The 22,700-nt window shown below is 39.9% G+C and overlaps 1 protein-coding gene across 1 annotated transcript in view; it reads left to right on the forward strand.

Annotated features, from left to right (window-relative positions):
* The window catches only part of DENND4C (DENN domain containing 4C), a 114,402-nt gene extending 95,509 nt beyond the window's left edge, over nt 1-18,893 (forward strand). The window contains exons 26-33 of the mRNA XM_073345479.2: nt 1,628-1,803; nt 3,732-3,914; nt 5,603-5,792; nt 7,423-7,668; nt 10,467-10,584; nt 12,543-12,696; nt 15,085-15,149; nt 15,501-18,893. Coding sequence (XP_073201580.1) covers nt 1,628-1,803; nt 3,732-3,914; nt 5,603-5,792; nt 7,423-7,668; nt 10,467-10,584; nt 12,543-12,696; nt 15,085-15,149; nt 15,501-15,637 — 1,269 coding nt within the window. The 3' untranslated portion in view covers nt 15,638-18,893. The remainder of the gene's footprint in view (nt 1-1,627; nt 1,804-3,731; nt 3,915-5,602; nt 5,793-7,422; nt 7,669-10,466; nt 10,585-12,542; nt 12,697-15,084; nt 15,150-15,500) is intronic.
* The last annotated feature ends 3,807 nt before the right edge of the window (nt 18,894-22,700 follow it).

The raw sequence follows: 22,700 nt of genomic DNA on the forward strand, positions 1-22,700 counted from the left end.
TAGCCGTGTTAGTCTGTATCCACAAAAACAACAAGGAGTCTGGTGCCACCTTATAGACTAACAGATTTATTCGGGCATAAGCTTTTGTGGGTAAAAAACCCACTTCTTCACATGGTGCCACCAGACTCCTTGTTCTTTTAAACAGCTGTTAGATCTCCTGGAGCAGGGGTGGCCAACCTGCACCTGAGAAGGAACCAGAATTTACCAATGTGCATTGCCAAAGAGCCACAGTAACACATCAGCAGCCCCCTCCCGCCCCCAGTGTCTCCCACCCGCCAGCAGCACCACCGTTCAGCACCTAATCCTCTATCTCTGCGCCTCCCACCTGCCGCGATCAGTTGTTTGTGGTGTGCAGGAGGCTGGAGGGGGTTGGGGGAGGAGGAGCAAGGGTGCAGCAGACTCAGGGGAAGGGGCGGGGGCCTTGGGGGAAGGAGTGGAGTGGGGCCGGGGCCTGGGACAGAGCCAGGGATTGAGCAATGAGACCCTGTAGCACATTGGAAAGTTGGCGCCTGTAGCTCCAGCCCCAGAGCTATGCAAGGAGCCGCATATTAACCTCTGAATAGCCACATGTGGCTCCGGAGCCACAGGTTGGCCACCCCTGTCTTGGAGGATTGAGGAGCCTAACTGTTGCACTACATAGTGAGATGAAAAGTAAAGGATAGTAAAAGAAAATCCTTACTACAGACTTTGAAGTGCAACCCATTGTGTTCAAAGAATGAAACTCCAAGAAAATGGGAGTCCTAGAAAATAGACTTGAAAAGACTTGAGGTCATATAGTCCATCCCCCCTGACAGTGCAAAATTATTTCCCTACACCGTGTTCTCTTCCAGTACTTGGTGTGGTCCAGTTTTAAAAGAATCAAGTCCTGGAACTTCCACCAGTGAAAACTTGCTTCAACCAACCAAGGAAAAAACAGCAAAACATATCTCCGTCTCACATTACTATCTGAATGTATCCCACATCATCCCTGATCACAGCTAGAACTACAAAACTTAACATTGGCATCAAGCTATGTTTCAACATCATTTACCAACTCCATGTGTGGAATTTGTTTTATGTATAATTCTACAGTATTGTATCTCGTTATAGACGAGGTAAAAGGAGTAAGTATGTGCATCTGAACTCCTTCCTGCCTTGTGATAGAGATTGAGAAAAGCTGCAGATTTCATCAGTGTTCCTCCACACATCCATGTTTTCAATGTGTGAAGCTTTTACAAAGTGTCCTTATTTGTAAAGACCTAGTAAAAACAGAAATGTACAGACTTATAATAAACACTTTAGAGGCATTTTGTCAGTGTTAATGTTTCTATGCTTCATGTTCGTTGAATGTGTCAAAGTGGCATGTAATTGCTGAATAAAAGCTGTTCTTATTTATTTAGCACTTACATAGTGCTTTTAATAGATCTCAAATCACATGACAAAATGGATGAATGTTGTTCCCATTTTATAGATAGACCGCAATCCACAAAAAGGCTAACCAAGTGGCCTTTAGCATAGCGAGTAAGTGGCAGGGCTGAGAATAGAACCCAGATCTTCAGACTGTCCTCTTCCCATATCTGCTGGGCCACTGTGTGCGCTACACCTATAAAACTGTTTAAAAAAGGCTAATAATCATTCTCTGTTGTAGGTCTTGATGTCAAGCTGTTCTCAGTGCAGAGTTTGCGGTGCATTGGTTTATGATGAAGAAATTATGGCTGGATGGGCTGCAGATGACTCTAACTTGAACACCACATGTCCATTTTGTAAAAATACCTTCTTACCTCTTCTTAATGTGGAATTTAAAGACTTGCGTGGATGTGCGAGGTTAGTAGGAATTTGCCAAGAGCTTTACCTTTCCCACTTTACACAACTTCAAAATGTATGCTGTGTGATAAAATTATTCATATTCAGATGTTAAGGCCCTTTAGGGGAGGGAACAAAACAAAGATACTTATTACCATACACAGCTGGGGCAAGTCACTAGCAGTTTCCCTGTTTGTACAATCATGATTGGGATAAAGCATACTAAAAATATCGTAAGCCATTGAAGATTATAGTAACTGCAGCTAGAAAGGACTGAACTCTCAGGTTCATCATTTACACTTGCCAAACATCTCATTTTCTTGAGTGTGTTTTCCATAACTGTTACCATTTGGAAGGCAGAATATCTGTCTGTTTTTTTTTTGTTTTTCTTAAATCAAGGCTAGTGTATGTACAGCTTTTTAAACAAGCTTTTCAAAAAGGCTTTATATATGGAACACTTTGTAAACTTCATCAAGCAAGGTTTTTCCCTCCAAGACTGGTTTAGCAAGAGTCACGTTATTGCAGGATATCAGTTTTAAATTGGGCTAATTAACAGGACTATGAGACCCATAGCCCAGAGTGCCTTTTTATGTACAGCCTTTCCAACAGCTTTGTATTCTGCCGCATTGAACTGAATGGTGAAGACAGATGACAAAAATCTCACAATCTGAACATAATTTTAAAATGATCTCACACAGCACATGTCATTAGTGGTATGAACTAGCTATAAGCTACCCATTCCTTATGACTTAAATAAGCCTGGGAAAGCCAAAGTATCTATAAAGCTTATGCATAGAAGATCACTAGGAAAACAAGATCATGTTTATGTTGCATACTTAATTATACGTGGTCTTGATGTAGCAAATCTCTTTATTGTGAAATAACAAAATATTGTTTTAAGTGGTTACTTTAAAAAAAAAAAAAAAGTCCACTTTGGTTTCGGTATCTCTGCAAATGGCAGAGCAGGGTAGCATGTGGACTAACTTTGCATGTTTGATGTTCTCTCTCTGTATTTGTAGTAATGTGAGAGGGATGTCATAGATTCATAGATATTAAGGCCAGAAGGGACCATTATGATCATCTAGTCTGAGCTCCTACACAACACAGGCCACAGAATCTCACCCACCCACTCCTGTGATAATAAACCTCTCACCTATGTCTGAGCTATTGAAGTCCTCAAACCATGGTTTAAAGACTTCAAAGTGCAGAGAATCCTCCAACTAAATTGCTAGATAGGGACACTTTTTTCCTGAAAAAATGCTGCTAAAATTAACAGGAAAGATTCTTCCTGCATAGCCTCGCTCCTGGAAGCAGCTGTGGCAGCGTAAAAGGACAGGAGAATCCCTGGATCTGGACAGGGGAGAATTCTCCTGGCATAAACACTGCAAAAGCAGGGCTCTCACAGGTGGGACCAATGGTGGGAAAGATGGGGCTCCAAGACATAGCACTACCAAGTTTTTGGGCAGGATTGCCAGCCATATGCAGTTTACTTTGGACTGACATAATGTAGGCAAGCCCCACGGGCTGCCTAAGTTATGCTGGGGGCTACACTGGCCACCAGAAGATCCCAGAATAAAGACACAAAAGGTATCTTAATGTCACTTTAGTTCCATCTTCCCCCGAGTGCGACTTTTGTGCTGTGACTCTTAGAGGTCCAGTACAAAATTACACCCTATATTAGAAAAAAAAATCTGCTATATTCTAATTTGTGCTTTGAGTTGCAACAGTAACAAGAACTAAGGCTGTGATCCTGTAAAGACTTCAGTGGCATTCTGAAGCTCAGTGCAAGTCTTACTGTTGTGATTTTGGAGGGGATTTTATGTACAGTTCTTTTTTCTTTTGTATGTTTGTAATTGTAACTATTTGGAAAATAAACTTTTAAAAACGTACATAAACTTATGCGTTTAATGCCTTTTTTCCCCTTTTCTCTTGGTCATGTCACTGTTTAGCTTTTTTCTGAAACAAAGTACATCTGGAGATAGTTTACATAGTGGAAACATTCCATTAACCACGGATCCTCTGGAGCAGAAACCTGTGTCCAGTCCTGCTGTTGCTGATTTGATCAGTTTTTCAGATCACCCAAAGCCCAACCAGACCATAGCTGAAGAAACCAGCTCTGCAACTGAGCAAAGGTAGAGGGGAGAAAGGAGAAAACCGTTCTTAGTTTCTAAACAAAATACTTTGTGATGGTACCATTAGAAATTACTAGCACTTTCAATATTGTCTCTCTTGTTGAAAAGTGAAAATTTAGCATACTGTTGTCCCACTGTATATTAAAAGCTAGTGTGCCAAATATGATATAGAAAAGTCATTCTTACTATTATCATTGGTTGGTCTTCCCTCACTTTTTTCACCTTGTAAGAATAATTGTTAGCAAATTGCTTTAAGTTCATCTCTGTGAATTAGTGCCTTAGAAGCAGTCTGCCTATAGAACTGCAGTTGAATCTGATAATTCAGTTATACATGAACTTGGAGCAATTTCCTATGAATTTTAACATGTATTTTTAAAGTTATTTTAAGCATGAATTTTTCCAGTATGTAAATTAATACAGTTTATTATATTATGGAAATAATCAATTTGTTCGGAATCATCTCTTTAAGGTAAAAGGTTTTGCTTAGCATAAGCAGTTCTGTAATATGCAATTTTAACGCTGTCATAGAAAAGCTATCACTCTTGTGGCAGTTTGTGAAGAAGCATGAGGGCAGTAGCCCTATGTTGTGTGGAAGAGGTGTAGAACTGGTTTTAAAAAAAAAAAGACAATTTTTTTACATGGGGGGGGCTTTTGTTAATTTTGAATTTTCAACAAAATTTTTATCTAACTCAAATTTAATGAAAACTTTAAAATTTTACGTTTGGAAAATTTGAGTAGCACCAATTATGCCCTTGTGAGTGAGACTCTTAAGGTGTGAACATGACCTATTTTATTGTGTAATATTAGTTAATCTTATGCTCAGAGATTTAAACTGGTTTATCATCTTACATTAGTACTTCTTAACTCTATCACAAATGTCTCAGTGGAGCCAAACAGATAATTTGGAACTAAAATTTTATCCCATGAATTTAGCCCCTCTCCTGCTGCAAAATATCTGGAAGAAGACTGATTTTTAGAAAAATCAGTTTGTTCTGGAGTAACTAAATTTTTAAGATTTTTCAACTGTGTGCAGTGCATTGATTCCAAATAGTTCTGAGAGTAGTCATTGTGTGCTGTTTGCGATATGAGCTGCATTGGTTAGTTATGACTGGTCAGATGAGTCACACAGTATTGCTTCAGTTCCCTGATGGCAAGAGTGTGGGAGCACTTCTAGTATGACATTAAAATTAAGGATTTTTGCAAACATTTATGCATGCCATTTATAAACCTGCTTTCTGTGAACATTTGTGCATAAAACTCAATTGCATGACAGAGAAAGCAAACGCAAGGGAAGTTGAGGTAAAATGTGAGCATGACCAAAATAAATTCATCTTAAATAGTAAGTATGTATTGATAGAAAATACCTTGCATTTCTTGTCCAGCTCTGTTTCTAAGCAAGGTGGCTGCACTAGAGTAATAGGCTGCATAAGGGCAGGTTTTAGTTAAAAACTTTCAAGTGCTTTTCACAGTTGATACAGAAATGTTCTTTTAAAATGTGACTTTTTTTTTTTTATATTGTGCTGAGTTTTTCTGTGGAATAGTGTTGTGCCAACCCAATGACTGAGGCTTTCCTTTCCATAGAAAACTACATGGGACACCTATGGGAGAATCTTTCTCTGGTTACTGTCTGTCAGTAGTTGTTGCTGAGTAGCAGTATGTTAACGTGTTCTCTTCTGAAACCCAAATAGTGATGTGCCAGAAGAACAGAGTGAAGGCCCCAGGGCTCTGAAGAAGTCTGTTATCAATTCATCAAAACGAGGAGCATCTTTGACTCGGAGCCATAGTGTCGGAGGCCCTCTGCAAAATATTGATCTCACACACAGACCATCTCATGGCATTTCAACAGTTAGTCTTCCAAATAGCTTGCAAGAAGTTGTGGTAGGTTGCAAATAAGATGTTTGATGTGAAGAGAATCTAACCCAATGCTAATAAATTGCTTCCTGAACAACATCCTGAAAGATCTACTGCTGCTTGCCATTCTTGAATACTGTGGGCACTACCGGGCTCAAATATATATCGACCCTTTCCCTAAGAGTAAAGTATTTTCTTCTAAGGGCTCGGCTGTGCTCGCAAGTTAGAGCGCATTAAAGCAGCCCCAGGCTCACGCAATTAAAAACTTGATAGCATGTCCACACTGGCGAGGCACTTAGAGCGCCTGGACTCTGTAGCTGGAGCACTTCTGGTAATCCACCTCCACGAGAAGCAGAACGCTTGCTGCGCCTTGGCTGAAACGCCCCAGCATCAGTGTGAATGAGGGGTTGCATTACTGCACTGCGATCGGCCTCCGGAAATGTCCCATAATCCCCTTGAGTCAGTTGGCCACTCTTGTCCTTGTTTTGGAATCAGCCGCAGGAATGCGGATATGCCCTTTCAAAGCTCTGTTTCTGAGAGCCGGCTGCTTATCTGCCCTGGGACAAAGCAACCATTAGTGTGGAATGTTGCTTGCTATGAGTGTGAGAGAGAGAGAGGGGCGGAGGGGAGGGGGGTCTACTGCTGTCTGAATTTACAAGACAGCAGGCTGACACTCTCTCAGCCCCCCTAAAAACCCACTCTCTCCCCTCACATAGACACAACACACTCCCTGTCACACTCCACCCCCACACTCCATTTGAAAAGCATGTTGCAGCTACTTGCATGCTGGGATAGCTACCACAATGCACTGCTCTCTGTGGCCTTGCAAGAGCTGCTAACGTGGCCGCGCCAGTGCACTTGAATCTGACCATGTGGACACACTGCAGCGCTTTCCCTACTGCGCTCTCCGAGGGCTGGTTTAACTCATAGCGCTCTAAATCAGCAAGTGTAACCATGCCCTTAGTGTGTCTAGATATCTTAGGTTTTTCCATGGTTCAGTTGCTCTGACATGGTTGAAGGATTGACTTTCCTGTATACATTTTAAGTAGTGCTTCTTGATTTGAAATTCTTACTCTGGAAGTACAGACTTTTCCTTAACCTTTCTAAAGAGATCAGAAATTTATAAACAAGTGACCAGCATTCTGGAATGGACCATCTAATAATAAAAATAGCACATTATTCCAAGAGGTATATGCAAATCATTCCCTTCACTTACCGCCTGTCCTCTCCACCAAAAAATGGTTCAGATGGTTTCTCTTGTGGGGAGAGAGGGGGTGGGGGAATGGAGTTCATTACAGTAGGTACTTCCATGTTAAACAAGGATGTGTCTCCTTCTGATGGACTTAGTGGCTGCTGGTCAACGGTGAAGTTTCTCTCCCATTTAAGCTGCTTCCTGGTGGACTTACATTATAATGTGTTGCAACATTGGTTTTTAATCTGTAGAGCAATTATTTTAACAAGCTCTGCTTTTGTGAGGAAAGAGAAGGAAAAGTTCAGAAATCAAAACCGACAGCCGCGGTATAGCTGTAGTGCATTCGTTACTTCCAAAGACTTAGAAATGTTAGTTCTGCAGCAGTGCAAGTTAAGATTGCTATGAGAAATGATCCCCAAAAGTATTTCTGGGGGCCGAAAGTAACAATTGCTGCTCTTCTTTCAGGATCCTTTACGGAAAAGGCCCAATCCGCTCCCTCTGTCTGTACCATACTTGAGCCCTCTGGTGCTACGTAAAGAGCTCGAATCCTTGTTAGAGAATGAGGGGGAACAAGTGATTCACACGTCCACATTTATCAACCAACATCCCATCATTTTCTGGAACCTAGTTTGGTATTTCCGGCGCTTGGATCTACCTAGCAACTTGCCAGGACTCATTCTGACATCGGAACACTGTAATGACGGAGTGCAGGTAGGTGCCTTAACAGTAATTGGTCATGCACAAACATTGCAGCATATTGAATTATTTTTGTTTATAGAAAATGTCAGAAAAAGCTTGCTTGACGATAGTTTAAAAAAATCTAGATTTTTTTTTTTTAATACCAAATTGTATGTTTCTATTTCTAATATTGGTAATAGGATTCCTTTTACATGAGCTATCTTGAATGATGATGAGTGAAAAGAGCACTTGGCTGCTGGTCAAACTGTTCTCTAGCCATGGCATCTGATGGGTTTCTCCTCTTCTCTCCCCCGCCCACTTCTGGAGTGGCTGCCTGGGAGTGGGGTGCCACTGAGCCCGCCTGACCCACCAGCCTAAGCTCCTTTTACACTGTATTGCTGAGGCAAGGCAAGCCCTCCCTCAGGTTTCAGACTGCACTTAAACAACATACAGGTAGGGACGCACCCAGATGCAGCTATTCATACAGATGCTGAGATCAACTCTGCATGGGAAAGCTTAGCTAAGGAACTGCCCAGTACTCAAGTGCACACCCCCCTCTGGAGTGTAAACCCAAAATTGTACTGTCTTGCACTGCAGAGAGAACTGTACAGCATAAGCTCATGAAATTCACCCCCTCCCTCAATGTGGAGAGGGATATATGCAGCTTTCTTCCCCAAGTTATGATTTTCACACACTGGTTTTAGACCAAACAAAACAAGTTTATTAACTACAAAAAATAGATTTTAAGTGATCATAGGATTTAGCAAACGGATCAAAGCAGATTACCTAGCAAATGAAACAAATGTGCAATCTAAGCTTAATATACTAAAGAAACTGGTTATAAGTAGCAAATTCTCACCCTAAATGTTGTTGTAGGCAGATTGCAGAGATTCTTGAAGGCAAGCTGTATTTGCTTGCAGCTTAAATCTCCAGATATTCTTTTACAGGCCAAACAACCCTCTTGCCTGGGATCAGTCCTTCTCCCCTAGTCCAGTCTTTTCGTTCTCATGTGTTTCCAGGAGTCCCCTTTCTTGGGTGGGGAGTCAATGAATAAAGAACCACAATGGTGATACTACCCTGCCTTAAATAGTTTTTGCATATGATAGAACTCCTTTGTCTCCCAGTGTGATTCCTACCCCTGATCACTAGAAAAACACTGGTATCATCATGGAGTCCAGTACCAGGTGACTTGGTCACAAGTCCCTGCAGCCATAACTCAAAGGCTGTTTGCAGTGTCCCCAGGAAGGCTTCCCAGGAAGATGGGAGATAAGCATCTTCAAAGGCCTATTGTTTTTCCTAGTGGCCTTTCCCAGCTGGCCATCCAGACCGTCTAGTGGGCATTCACCAGGTGTAAACACATTTGTAATAGATGCATAAACAATATTTCTAACTTCAGATATAAAAATGATAACATGCATACAAATAGGATAATCATATTCAGTAAATCATAACCTTTCCAATGATCTCGTACATGAACTATCTTGCATAAAATACATCTTAGTTATGCCATAATCATATTTAAATCATATCTCTATGAAGAATATGGGGTATAATGCCACTACATCCTTTTATAGATTTTCAAAAGCTACTAAGTGAGATTCTTCTCAATGGCTGCTGATAGCCGGGGTTATAAAGAAGCTCTGGGGGAATTCTAACAACTCATGAACAGCAGCTTTAAGTTATAACACATCACAGCAAGGCAGATTCCCTACCACACTGTGAAATCTCTTTCAGATATTGGGCTGGATTCCATGCTTCATTCCACCAGTTTTTTGTTATCATAACTTCATTGAGTCACATCAGTATAAAAATGTAAGAAAAGACTAGAGAATCAGGTGCATTATTTTCTGGCATTTCATCCTTTCTTTTAAGGGCCAGATTTTTTCAAAGATAGGTACACATCTGACTTCTGCACGTGTGCCAAATGTGTATACTAGAGGTCATCAGGTATTTGAACTATGTAATGGAATAGCCTGTCGAGATATGGCTGAAGCCCCATCACTTGGGAAACTTTACAAGCTAAATTGGAAAATACACTGTATTATCAGGAGAAAGCCTACACTGACTGGGAATGAACTACGCAGCTTTCTTGTCCATCTCTCACTTCCAATTCATGCAGCAAGTGCATAGTCATTCAGAAGGCACTTCTAATTTTACAAAAGTTATGAAAAATTGAGCTGTAATTATAAGTTTCATGTGTCTGCAATAACCAACCCACTAGATGTGTGGTGTTACTAGGGATAATTTGTGTTCTTAGTAAATATCTGTGAGCAGCTGCCTTTCCCAACCTGCTGTACAAACAGTCCCACCTGTTACATAGAGTCCAAATGCTCTCCTTTCTTGGAGCTTGGAAACCAACAGAAGGGTAATGTAAAGCCTTTTGCAGCAGGATCACCATCTGCTAGCAGGCACATACTACCAGCAGCGTAAGGACCATCTTTTTGTTTGCATTTGTACAGTACATAGTTCACTAGGGCCATGGTCTGTGACTCAGGCTCCTAAGTGTTCATGCAATACAAATAATAATACATTTATATCAATACAGCCTGTGTAGATGCCCAGTACAATTTTTGGTTTAGCTTATATCACACAGGAAGGGGTTTAAGCTAAGTCAAAAAAAGCCACTTAGTACTGCAGTGCAGACAATACACTATTTAATTCCTACCAAATGAAATCTGCAGTTTAGCCTCTCCATTTTTGTGTCTCAAAATGAATAGCACAAATCTTTTCAGCAACAGAGATAAGAAATAACACTTTTTGGGCCTGCTATCAAGTTTTTAATTGCGTGATCCTGTGCTGACCTCTTTAAACTTCTCTTTCCCTCATTCTAGCTTCCTTTGTCATCTCTGTCTCAAGACAGTAAGTTAGTATACATCCAGCTACTGTGGGACAACATCAACCTTCACCAAGAGCCTGGAGAGTCTCTATATATATCTTGGAGAAATCTCAGTAAGTGAAACAAGTGTGAAAGAGAGCATGTGGGATGGGGAGTGAGAGGTGACACTAAACATTTCTTTTTACCTTGTGGCTTCTTTACAGATTCTAAGCTCTCCATGGCAAGAATGGTCTTCCCCTGTGTTTGCAAAGCACCCACCACATTTTGAATGACAACACAATGTAAACAATGTGAAACCTGATATGAAAACATTTGTTGTCTTCCTCCTTTGTATACACATTGCAGTATTCTTTGCATGTTTATATATCAGGTATAAAATAGGGGAAGGGTTTGATCAGATGGCAGCGTGTACATAGACTTCAGTAAGGGCATGGGTCTGAACTTTCTTGCTGTGTTACTGACCTGTCTACCATATCAGTACAACCGTGAAAGGGAAGAACCGCTACAAAGGAAAATCTTTCTAAAATAAAATTCTTTGCTTTTGTTTTTTAAAATAAATAGTTGCCACCTTTCTGCACCCTGATTTACCATGTGTAGCTATCGTGTTTATGCCGTTAGCTTCCATGCACATGGTTTTCCACTATAGCAGGAGAGTTTTGAAACATGCATGCGTAGTGTACTATGTACTATATTACATGTCTCAAATATTTTCTTGGTGCATGAGCTGTTCTACTTGTCTTAACTTTAAGAAATGATCTCAGAGCTGTAAAACACCAAGGAAGAAGAGCTCCCTCCCCAAAGGAGCTTTAAATCTAAGCAAACTGATTGAACCAAAAAATGTACTGGGAGAACCAAAGGAGGATGATAGTGTCATTTGCTTTGTTTTTGTTTTATTTAATAAGAGGTTGGTGACATCCATATGAAATATGAATGACAACTTGAATCTTCCAATACTTTATCTATAACTCTAATTCGCACACCCCCAATACAAATTCATACAATGTAAATAAGGGAACAAAGGGTTTGTTTTAAATGTTTTTTGTGCTGAAAAACTGGCCAAATAATGCCGTTGAGAGAACCTGCAGTAAATTCAGAAAATATCTGGAAAATGGGAAAATATGTTCACCAAATGCACTGAATCCTGCTATCCTTTATATCCAGGTTATCATAAACTTATTGGAGTGATCGCTGTGTCTGACGTGACTTTTTCATCAACAAATGCCCCTTGCTTGCAGCTTACTGTGCAACTTTGCTATGTGTTGATTCTGCCTGTAATCTAAACTCCATTGTCCCCTTGATGCACTATTTTTTATTAAGTCAGTTCATTGTCATTTTGGAAACACCAGTTCATGCACCAGAACATTGTGGTAAATGTGTAAATGCCTGACTAGATCAGCTGCTGATGGTCATTATTGCAACATTTCTGTTTCAGCTTCAGTATCGCTACAGTAATGGTAGCCCGTAGCCAAAATTTAGCAATGGCAGCTTCACTTCTCGTCCTTTACAAACTGTTCTTAAAGGCAGCCTGATGGCATAAATATTACCAACTTTATTTTCTTTAGAATGCACTTAACCGTCTGTTCAATTTGCAGCCCACAAACCTATGCAGCATAGCTGAAACATGGTAGCCTTCAGCCACATGCATCAAACACATCTGATTGTGTGTCTGTTTCCAGGTGTAACACAATCAATGTGTTTGAATTCAATATAAATTAACAAGATACTGTAGCACTAAAAAGAACCCTTTTTATATCCGTGTCAATAGACAAAGATTTTGTTACAAAAATATACATGTCAAGAACTGGAGCCAGTTTGGTCTCTTGTGCTTCCTTGTCAGGACATACTCAGAGTGTGTATGCTTTACACCGTCTCTGCCACAATAAAGGATGACAGAATGCCTAAATAGGCAAAGACATTCCATTGTAGTGGAAACTTCTGCAAGATGGGCAAAATTTCTCTGCACACAAAGACCACATATTTCTTGTACTCACTGCATGTTTCATGAGAGTGAGACTGTTTAAGAATTACATCTGTTTTTGTATTGGTCTGAAATGCTGCTTTCTCCCACCAGATTTAGCAGAGAAGAAATCATCCATAGCTTCAGAAGATCAGCAGGCAACAAGCACTTTAGTGGAGAACATCAAACTGAGCATTCAACACAACAACGTTGTTGAACCCATCAAACTCCTTCTGCGGAAAGTTAAACCAGATGTCAAACGACAAAGGTAAAGGGACAGTGTTTTCTGTTATCTTCCCCCATGGTCATATCCAAACCTACACCAGGATCACGTACCATTTAAGTGTTGTAAAGGCCTCCCACACGTGGCTATAGAACAGTCAACCCCCTCTGACACTCCCAGTCAATACACATGCTACAGCCACATGTTTAGGGTCAGATTTTCATACGGGCACTTTGAGATCCTTAAAGATTCTGGCTTGTGTAGATCTACTCCTGTGCAGGTAGTTGCTGCAGTTATTTGCAAATCCAGTAACTAAGCCCCCAGTTGTGTACACAAAAACTGATTTTTTTTTTTTTTACGTAAGTGAAGTAAATATGCGTGCAAAAGCAGATACAAAATATGTGGAGATCTTGGGCCTCGATTTACATTTTGTCATTGAAACCTTTACATTGCAAAGGATCTGAACGCACCCTACGAACTATCTTTATAACCACTGAAGTTCAGCTGCATGCGAGTTGCTGGTTGGAGGAGTCAGCACTGCATTTTGCACAATAGTTTTGATTAAGGGTAAAAACTGGCATCTGGAGGCTTAGGAATATTTATTACCCTTATTCCTAGGGTTACTTTCAGGATCCCAAAAAGAGGATGCTGCCAGAGGGGGTATTTATGGGGGTGCTGGAGGGGTGTATGTACTAGGAGAGGGTATTTGGGGGAGTACCTGTGTCCTATAGGTGCTGTCTCCATGGGTGCTCCAGGGCTAGAGCACACACCAGCAGCCAGCTTCCCCCCAGTGACTCCTGCCCACTGGCGGCCCCACTGATAAACTTCTCCCCCCTCCCTCCTAGTGCCTCCCGGCTCCTGCAATCAGCTGTTCCGTGCGGGGAGGAGCGGGGGCCGGGGCATGTTCAGGGGAGGGGATGGGAAGGGGAGGAGCGGGGGTGGGACCTTGGTGAAAGGGGTGGGGGAAAGAAGGGGTGTGGCCAAGAAGGGGAAGGGCCTGGGGCCTTGGGGAAAGGAGTGGAGTGGGGGCAGGGCCTGAGCGAGAGTTGAGCACCCCTGAGCAAAGGGAAAAGCCAGAGCCTCTGCTGTGTCCTCAATCTTAAGGTGGGGGCAGTGTTGCTGTCTTGGTGGCGGGCGGCTGGCACAGGGCCAGGATGCTGCACCAGCCGTCTGTCGCTCCCTGCCTCTCCCACCTCCCCAGGGCTTGGAGGCAGGACCTGGGTGGGTGGGATCCGGCAGCTGCAGTCTAGGGACCGATTGGTAGCTGGGGCAAGGTTGAAAGTCTCTCCTGCAGCAGGCTCTGGCTCCCTTTTTGTCTGGCTCAGCAAGCAGGGTTTCCCTGTCTTGTAAAGGGGAATTTTGTGTGCCTGGGTGAGGCTTACCTGTCTGTGCTTCTCCCACTCTTTCTGTAGCCAGGCTGACCGTTTCCTTCTTTCTCCTACAAAGGCTACTCAGTACCAAGTGGTGCATGTTTGTTTGCACGCTTGCTCTGAGTGCATGAGAACTTCAGTGACCCTTTCTCTAAGGAGACCTGGGATAGGTCCAGTCAGCTGCCTCCTTTTGGGGATGACTCCCGGAGCTTCTTGATTGGCTCTTCTCTTCTGCCTCCCCTCTTCCCCCCCCTTCTGGAGAGTAGAGGGGCTTACATAAGCAAAAGATAAAAGCAGTTTTTTTCCAGTGTAATGAACAGACCAGATGTAGGCTGTTCCCTTTCTTCATTCAGGCACAATCTAGATTGATTTACAAAGAATACAGTGACTGTATGAAACCAAGAGGCCAGCTCTGTGTCAGTTTCTCATATTGTGCATATGTCTTTAATTCTTCAAGCCTATCCCATTCTTAAGTGCATACTGACTGAAATACAGAAACTGTGTATTTTCAGGGTGTTAAAATGAAATCACTTTATTCATTAATACAGTCCCTACTTTTTTTGCTCCGAGTTCCATACACCTGTTTGTTTAATTTGTGGATAATTCTGTTCCAGTGAAAATTTGACATCCTGAAACTAAACACAGATAACATTGCCGATTCCAAATATCAAAAAATCATGAGAAATTTAAAAATGAGATTTTAAAAATACTGTTTTGGGTTTTTTTCACTTGCCTTGTAGTTTGTGAACCTTGGGGGGGGGGGGTCACATTTTTCAGCCTTTTCTCCACAAGCATGGTGACTAAAACATTTTTTTAATGAAAAGATGAGATTTTTTCATATAAGCTCTTGACTCCGGGAGCTGGGCTCAAAGAAGCACACCAAAAACTGCAGGACTCATAAAATCATGAGTTGACAACACTGATTAACAAGCCATTTATAGTACAAATAAGATTGGAAACATAGTTAAAGCTGTATTTTTATAGGCGATAAACATGCTTTCAGCATTGATTTCTTGAGTGTAGTTTGTACTTTAATTGACTCACATTTTAAAATATTTTACAGGAGTTTTTATAGAGAAATCCTTTTCCTATCTTTGGTGTCTCTTGGGAGAGAGAACATTGACATTGGTAAGTTGAAAACATTGTGAAATGTACATGTTTATTTGCACAAATATATTCAAGAGAAGGCACAGTCCGTGTGGACTGATATAGGATAGCTAGCTTCAAAAAAATTGGCATTTGTTTCAGGGGTTTCTAAGCAGCTGTTCAATTGGCAGACTTCCTTACTTCAGGATGAATGAACTAATGAATACTATTACAAGTTTTGCTTTTGTGATTCTCAGTTACTGCTTATTTAAAACAGCTACATCTGGCAGAGTGATAATTTTAAAAAAAGAAACTTTATTTTTGTGGAAATATTTATGGTGTGCACTTGAAGTCATTTAAGCAGCACTTTCACCTATGCTCTCTGTATTCCAGAGGCCTTTGACAGTGAGTACAGACTTGCATATAAAAGTCTAACGACAGAGGTGCTTGAGAAGATGCAGAAAATAGATGCACCGCCAAGCAGCAGTGTGGAGTGGTGCAGAAAATGCTTTGGAGCACCTGTCATATAAAAATGAGGGAAGAGGTGATGGAACGTCACAAAACAGAAACAGATGGGACAGAAACTGAGCATATGTAGATTTGGATTCAAGTTCCTAAAAGAAGACTAAATCCAGCAAGTTGTATCCAGATCAAATCTCTCTTTGGGACAAGTTCTGATTTTTTCTTTTGTCATCTCATGAAATAGTGTAAAGTGCTATAAAATACCTTAAAACTTCTTAATACCAAGGATATTCAGTTCTTGAATGGCTTATCTGCTTTAACTTTATTTTTCTGTATATATTTGTTTCTTCTTGCTTGTCTGCCATCTTCTTCATCAAGTAGTTGAGAAGGGAGATGGTGGCTCAATAAGAGCATTTAGTTGGTGGCTTTCTTAAGGACCATCAATACTGAGATATTTTATAAGTGTATGTTTTGGATTGCCTTTCTAGCCCAGTAGCATGTTAAGTGCACTGGTAAAGCGGGATCTGTTTGTTGCATATAGGTGCAGCATGTTTGTACATATTTATGGAACCCTTGAATTGTGACTTGCCATGCAGCTATTTTAGACAGGTCACGATACCAAACAATAGCTTTAGTTATTATCTGTCTTTTTGACAGTAGTCCTTTCCCGGTTAATAATTTAAATCTGTGTTGACTAACAATAACTCTTCCATTTTGGCAATCTTATAAAACTTTAGCTTTTCTCTATTCAGTGACCTGCTTCATGAAATTAGATATACTCTGACTATATTGCATTGTTCTCCCAAACAATGATGGGCTTCTGCCCTGAGCAGCTTGGAGATGGGTGTCTTTCTGCAAGCTACAGAGATAGTTTAATGAAACTAGGGTGCAAAAAGGTTTTGACATAAACAAATATTGACCAGAAATGAAGATTCCCCACCCCCCCCCAAAAGTGCCCCTTGGGGTGAACTTGCAGCTTCAGGCACTATTGTCCCAGGCATCTGGTATCTTTCTAACCTATGGGATAATTATTTTGCACTGTAGGTCCAGATTGTATATCTATATACAACTCTTAAAGTTGTGTATACAGAGAAAAATTGAAGAGCTCAAAGGACTGGTCTTAAAAGTTAAAACCATGTTTAGTTGATTGCCAGTAGATGGAAAGACTCGCACCTACTTGACAATATTTGTCATGTCCTCTGCAAGATGAAACTTAGACATTGGTCTTTGACTTAAATGTTTCCATAACTAAATTACATGGCAACATATGTGGATAGCCCTGTTGCTTCTGCTTCGATCAAATGAGCTGAATCAGTACATGTCCATCCCTTACTAAGGAGGTCACTCCTGGAAGAAGCAACTGAGAGAAGGCATGAAAGAATTATTAAAATAATGTGACTTAGGCATGTTCCTACTTTCAGCTTGAATGTAATCTGCTCATACTACTCCCATGCCAGCATCTTTACTTATTTTTCACACTTCAGTCATTTTAACTCTTTACAGGGGCACTAGGATCTCATTGAAAATGCCAGTACCTGAACCCTTCCTCAGAAACGTCAAAGTACTTTTAACATGCTGCTGACCTAACATTTTTATAAGATGTGTGTTCCTTCAGAGAAATGGATTTTGCACTATTTATCAGAAAATATTTTTGGCATTGTAGGCTGGATGCTCACATTAATAATAATAAAAACAACAACAACAAAAAAAACCCCATAGCAATTGGTGATCCTAGGCCATGTTAGTATATTAAGTTCATTTGGTTCAGCCTCCCTCCATGAAAATATTCGGCATTTTCCATTCTCAAAAGCAAAAAAGCACAACCACAGTACAAGAACTTTATCTCAATTCTTCTGTCATTTTTAGCCTTTTGAGTTCGTTTGTTGTTTTGCAGATTTCAGACCAACTCAACAATGAGTAGAGAGCTGTTTTCTTATACTCACCTGTGGAATTGGTGCTTGATTTTCTTCTCTGCTCCCCTCCTCACCAATGTAATTAATTGTTCATATTTTAAATTTAAAAATCCCTGTGAAGCATGCTCTTGAATACTTACACTTGCATTATAGTAGTTGCTAATCTAAATAAGTTTTATACAAATAGCAAAGATTGTACCTAATACTTTACTTTAGTACTGGCTTTAAAAGTACAGCAGCACAAAAATTAAATTATTACCTCTCATTGATAGTCCTAAATAATAAGCAGTTAAGCCTTATGGCTCCTTGGAGCAATTTAAATAGCAATACTCTTTGAGCATCCTAAATATTTAGCTACCCTTATTTTCCCCAGCTGCAGAAAATCTTTACATGTTGTTTTGCCTATTGGCTAATAATGAAATAACTGGATTCCTTTTTCACCCTCAGACATAATTGTAGATGACAATTTTAATCAATTTGCTTTGTTTTAACAGCCCTCCCATATGCATTGCTGCAAATCCTCAACAATATGACACTGGGCTTGCGTAAACATCCAGAGTAGCTTGTGTGTCATGGTATCTAGCACTAAATGTTTGTTTCCTAAGGCTAATGAGATAAAAACGATACTCTTATGATCCTGGATCATTCTTGAAGAGGATTTAATGTCCCTGGATTTACTACATCACACTGATTCCTCTGCAAGTTATAACATAGTCTCTATTCTGTTGTACATACCTGTTTCCCAGCTAGCTGAAAGCGCTGTCTGAAACTAAGTGAAGTCAAGTCAAAAACCCCACTTACAATTACTTTCCAACTTAGAATCCAGGACACATTGAGGACTGTTGTTTTGTTGTTGAGTTTGGGTTTTTTTAAACTGCTTGGTTTTTAATTCTAGTTTTTAATAGCTGGTTAACTAGCTGACTCTAGAATAGATTTATGCAGGAGAAAGTGAAAGTCCTCAAGGTGACTATGTAATCACAGTATTTCATCTAACATGCAGCTAGATTTGCTCACAAGAGGGCTCCTTGTAAGTTGCTGCCTCCTTCTGTCCATGTATCACTTCCTGTTCCTCCTCCTTTGACTTCTTTATGTGAAATATTTAGCTGCAAACATTGGAGATTGAGGCAAATTGTCCTACAGCTGGATTTTCAGAGATGAATGCTTACCTAATCTGAATATGCAAACCCTCATGACTTCATGTGGAAAACAGGTATGGCACCTGACTAGACTTGAATGCACATTAATATCCATATGATTGAAAATCTGACCCAAAATGCATGAGGACAATTCCTTAAAACTTTACCATTTGCATTTTAAATGGGTTCCCCCACCCCTCCCTTGAGGCACTAAAGACATTATAAATGTTTCCCTGCAAATTAATAACCTAATAAACTTGGGGGGGGGGGGGGGGGCTATGAGTAAAATCAGAAGCTGCTTGACTAAGAATTAACATTTTGAACTATATCCCCCAATGATCTAAATTACCATACATCCATTGTGTATGAATGAACTTCCCCCAGATGTCATCCAAAGAGGAATCTGAGTTCAGCCCTAGTTCTTTCCTTCTACATAAGCAGGAAAATAAATGCCTTGTTAACTTGGGAATCCCTGGCTTCCAGAGGCAGAACAGTTCTAGTCTGATGTAACCGGCAGCCAAGAATGGGATGGAGATGCTTTCATTGTATACATTTTGGAACCCTAATTAATAATCATAATGGTTGCAGATGATGATTACCTGAAGAGCTTGCTATTGGGCTGCACAAAGTCAGGGTCCAAACCAAAATGATCACATAGGTGGAGCTGGGCACAACTTGGTTGCAAGCATGCTGAAGTGTGTGAGAGATGTTAAAAGGAGCTTATTAGGATAAAACAGATAACGAACACAGGAAAATCTCTTTGAATTCACATAGTCTTTACAATTTTGGACTACTAGTTAACTATATGGAGAGAGCAATGTATTTTGCAATGTTCATACAATTGTAAATGTACCAAACCTGCCTTGTTTCCCTTTATGAAACAAAATAGTTACATTTTCTGTAAAGTTAAATGGGATCTTTAGCAGTTTGAAATCAAGATTCTCAATAGAGAACTTTTTTTGTGTGTTGGATGTGCAGAGTGAATAAACTCTAGAACATTACAAAGATTAATTGTAATTATTGTAAATGAAAATGCAATAGATTCCAAAAAGTTTGTGTATATAGAACAAATAGCAAACTATACTATGCAACGTACCATGAAAATAGTAGAACATCTGTGTACAATGCTGATGCTATTGTCTTCATATTTTATATAATACTAGTTAAGAAAATAACATCTTAATTGAAAAATTGTGTTATGTAGAAAATGTATCAAACTAAATTATATTCCACTTTCTCAAAAAACTAAGTTAGTCCTACGTATAGCTGAATTTCACACGTTGGCTAAACTCTTAATTCACATTGTGTTTGTGAATTACTAGATTTTTTTTCCACCCTAATTGTGATGACTTTCTGTATTGCCTCAAATTTACGATATACATGTACCTTACTTAGCTTGAGTTTACTATTTTCATAGAAATAACTGCAACATGGGGTATGTTTGCAAAGAGTGTATTAATTAGACCATAGAAATCTATATTTTTAACTGTTTAAAAACTTTAAAAAAATATAACTGAGGAATCCAGCCTAAAGTAGAAATTTGTTTTTAAACATTGATCAGTCATCAATTTCTTCATGCAAATAACTGTATTTCATTAACTATTGAATCTTTTTATTGAATTAATGATAGCCTTTCCAAATAAAAATTCTTTCATTTAACAATTTGAAACCTTCAGGTGCCTTCTGTATATCAGCTTTTCCTTGTAGACCTTTTCAGAAACAACCGCACTCCCTTGTAAACTGTAAATGCTGAAACTGAACAGTTGAGTTGGGTAGTATTCTGATTTTACTGTGCTGTATTTTGTGATGCATATTAGAAAAGAAACAAATTGATATTTTTTTTCATTCTGCATCAATCAATGATGCAAAAAAAAAAGGGATTATATTTCCTGTTTTTACAAGCACACTGAACTCCTTTTAAGAGCTTAAAAATAAACTAGGTTAATGAGGATAAAATGAAGTAGTGTGAATAAATTATCAATTTACTAAATGAGTTGGGAAGTTTTCTATTATTGCAATATTTGCACTGGTTTAGAGTCTTTGTGAACTGTTCAAAAATGACATCCATTTACTGTGCTTTGATCTAACAATTATTTCTCTAATATTTTTGTACATTTGACAATGTTTCTTGGTGCTTTGTTCTGAATTTTGTATAGCTAAGAAACATCTATTTCTCCAAATAAAATATGTACAACTGCTGTCTGGAATGCCCTTTTTAGTTCTATTTTTGTCATCAAATTGCTTTAACAGCAATAAACTTAAAATGGTGGGTTCAGCTTGGGCAAGTGTACAGCGTACTGACATTTCAAAAAGGAAAGTCATCACCCTCCCCAGTTAATCCAGTTTTAGCTAAAAACTTAACTTTGAATTACCCAAACTGTGTGGTGTTACACCCACAATAGCTGTGACTCCACTTTGAGCAGATGCTGGATTACTATATATGGTAACATTAATGCCTTTATCAGTCTGCAGTTTAGCAGAGATGTTTGCTGTGGAAACCTGAATTCAGTGGATGTGTGAAATTTCAACCATATAATTACAAGGTAGCCTTAATGAAAATTATAATGAAAATTTGTCAGCCTAGGCACACACTAAGGCTGTTGCTTTGATAGTCATGGCTTTGTCATTGCAAACAATTGAAGTATTGCTTGAATCAGTCAGTCTTGCTTGAGACCTGGAAAGTCAAGTATGTTTCTATAGAATAACAATGTTAAACTATTTTAGGTTTCAGAGGAACAGCCGTGTTAGTCTGTATTCGCAAAAAGAAAAGGAGGACTTGTGGCACCTTAGAGACTAACCAATTTATTTGAGCATGAGCTTTCGTGCTATGCTAGACCAAGTACTGAAAGTTTAGTCTTGTTTACTAGCAGGGTGTCTGGGGTGACAAATGGCATGATTTTCTGGCGAGTGGGAAGAGGATTCTAAAAATCAAGGTCCTTGCCATGGAATTATGGCCATAAATAGCTCCTGCAGCTTTTAACTATAATCTAGTCACCTGTCAGGAAAGAAAATTACTTGCTGCAAGCCAAGAAAGAGGGCAAACAGAATTCTGCAATGGTGAATAAAATGCACTCCTTTTTTGGAATTTCAGTGTTGGTGCATTTGACTGAGTGAACATTCTGATAAACTCACATGTGAAATTGTGAACAGGTCAATATGTGAACAAGTCAATACTGTATAAGTTAAAGGCTTTATCCAAACATTTAGAGGGAGGAAAAAATTAAATTTAACTGGCAGTGGTTCCAGATATGTTCCCCTTCAGGAGCTCTACTGCCCCCTCCCTGCATTGAACTATTTGTTGGACATTCAAATAGGAACTGCCCCCAGCCTCCCCATCTAGCGTCCCCCATGCACTAGCTATACCACCCTCCCTGCATCCCCACCCCCCTCCTCCTACCTCAGTGCAGCCTGCTCCAGCCAGGGTCACTGGACCTGCTTGGGGGGTGGGTGGGCACAGCACTAAGCACCCTGGCCTCCTGCCAATGTTTCTAGGCCTGATCCTGAACCACTCCATTTTTGCACCCTCCTGCTGACTACCTAGGGCAGGTGCCCCTCCCTAGTTATGGCCCTGAGAATATCACAGGGTCCATAGCTGTGCTCTGACTGGGCAGCAAGTGGCTCACAGGTTGAAAACCACTCCTCTACTGCCTATGTTAAACAGGTCAAACCATCTGGCCTAAATCTGTCCTTTGAGAAGATGCTTGTGTGCATGTTTATTTTGCCTTTTTGCTAAGTAGGAGAAGAGACCATGGATAGAGAGAAATAAGCCTGTAATGCAAATTGTTATAGAAAGCTTCTACATCAGATTTTGGGAAAAATTATGTAAAAACCCATTCAAGGTAAAGAGGAAATAATGCTAGCAGTATTGACTAGAAAGTGAGTTTATTCAATCTAATACTTACAAAGATTGGTATTACTAATTTAACTACCCTAGATGTGACTGCATGAAGAACCTTCTCTGAAAGAACTACCTTTTTGATGGGAGTTACGTTACTTTCCCTATTTAACAGTGGCAAAATAGAGTAAGTCTAAGAGCAGAGCATCACTACAAACATTTTTACTAAACACACTGAAAAATTCAA

This window comes from Lepidochelys kempii, chromosome 5, assembly GCF_965140285.1.
Source record: "Lepidochelys kempii isolate rLepKem1 chromosome 5, rLepKem1.hap1, whole genome shotgun sequence".
Taxonomy (NCBI): domain Eukaryota; kingdom Metazoa; phylum Chordata; order Testudines; family Cheloniidae; genus Lepidochelys; species Lepidochelys kempii.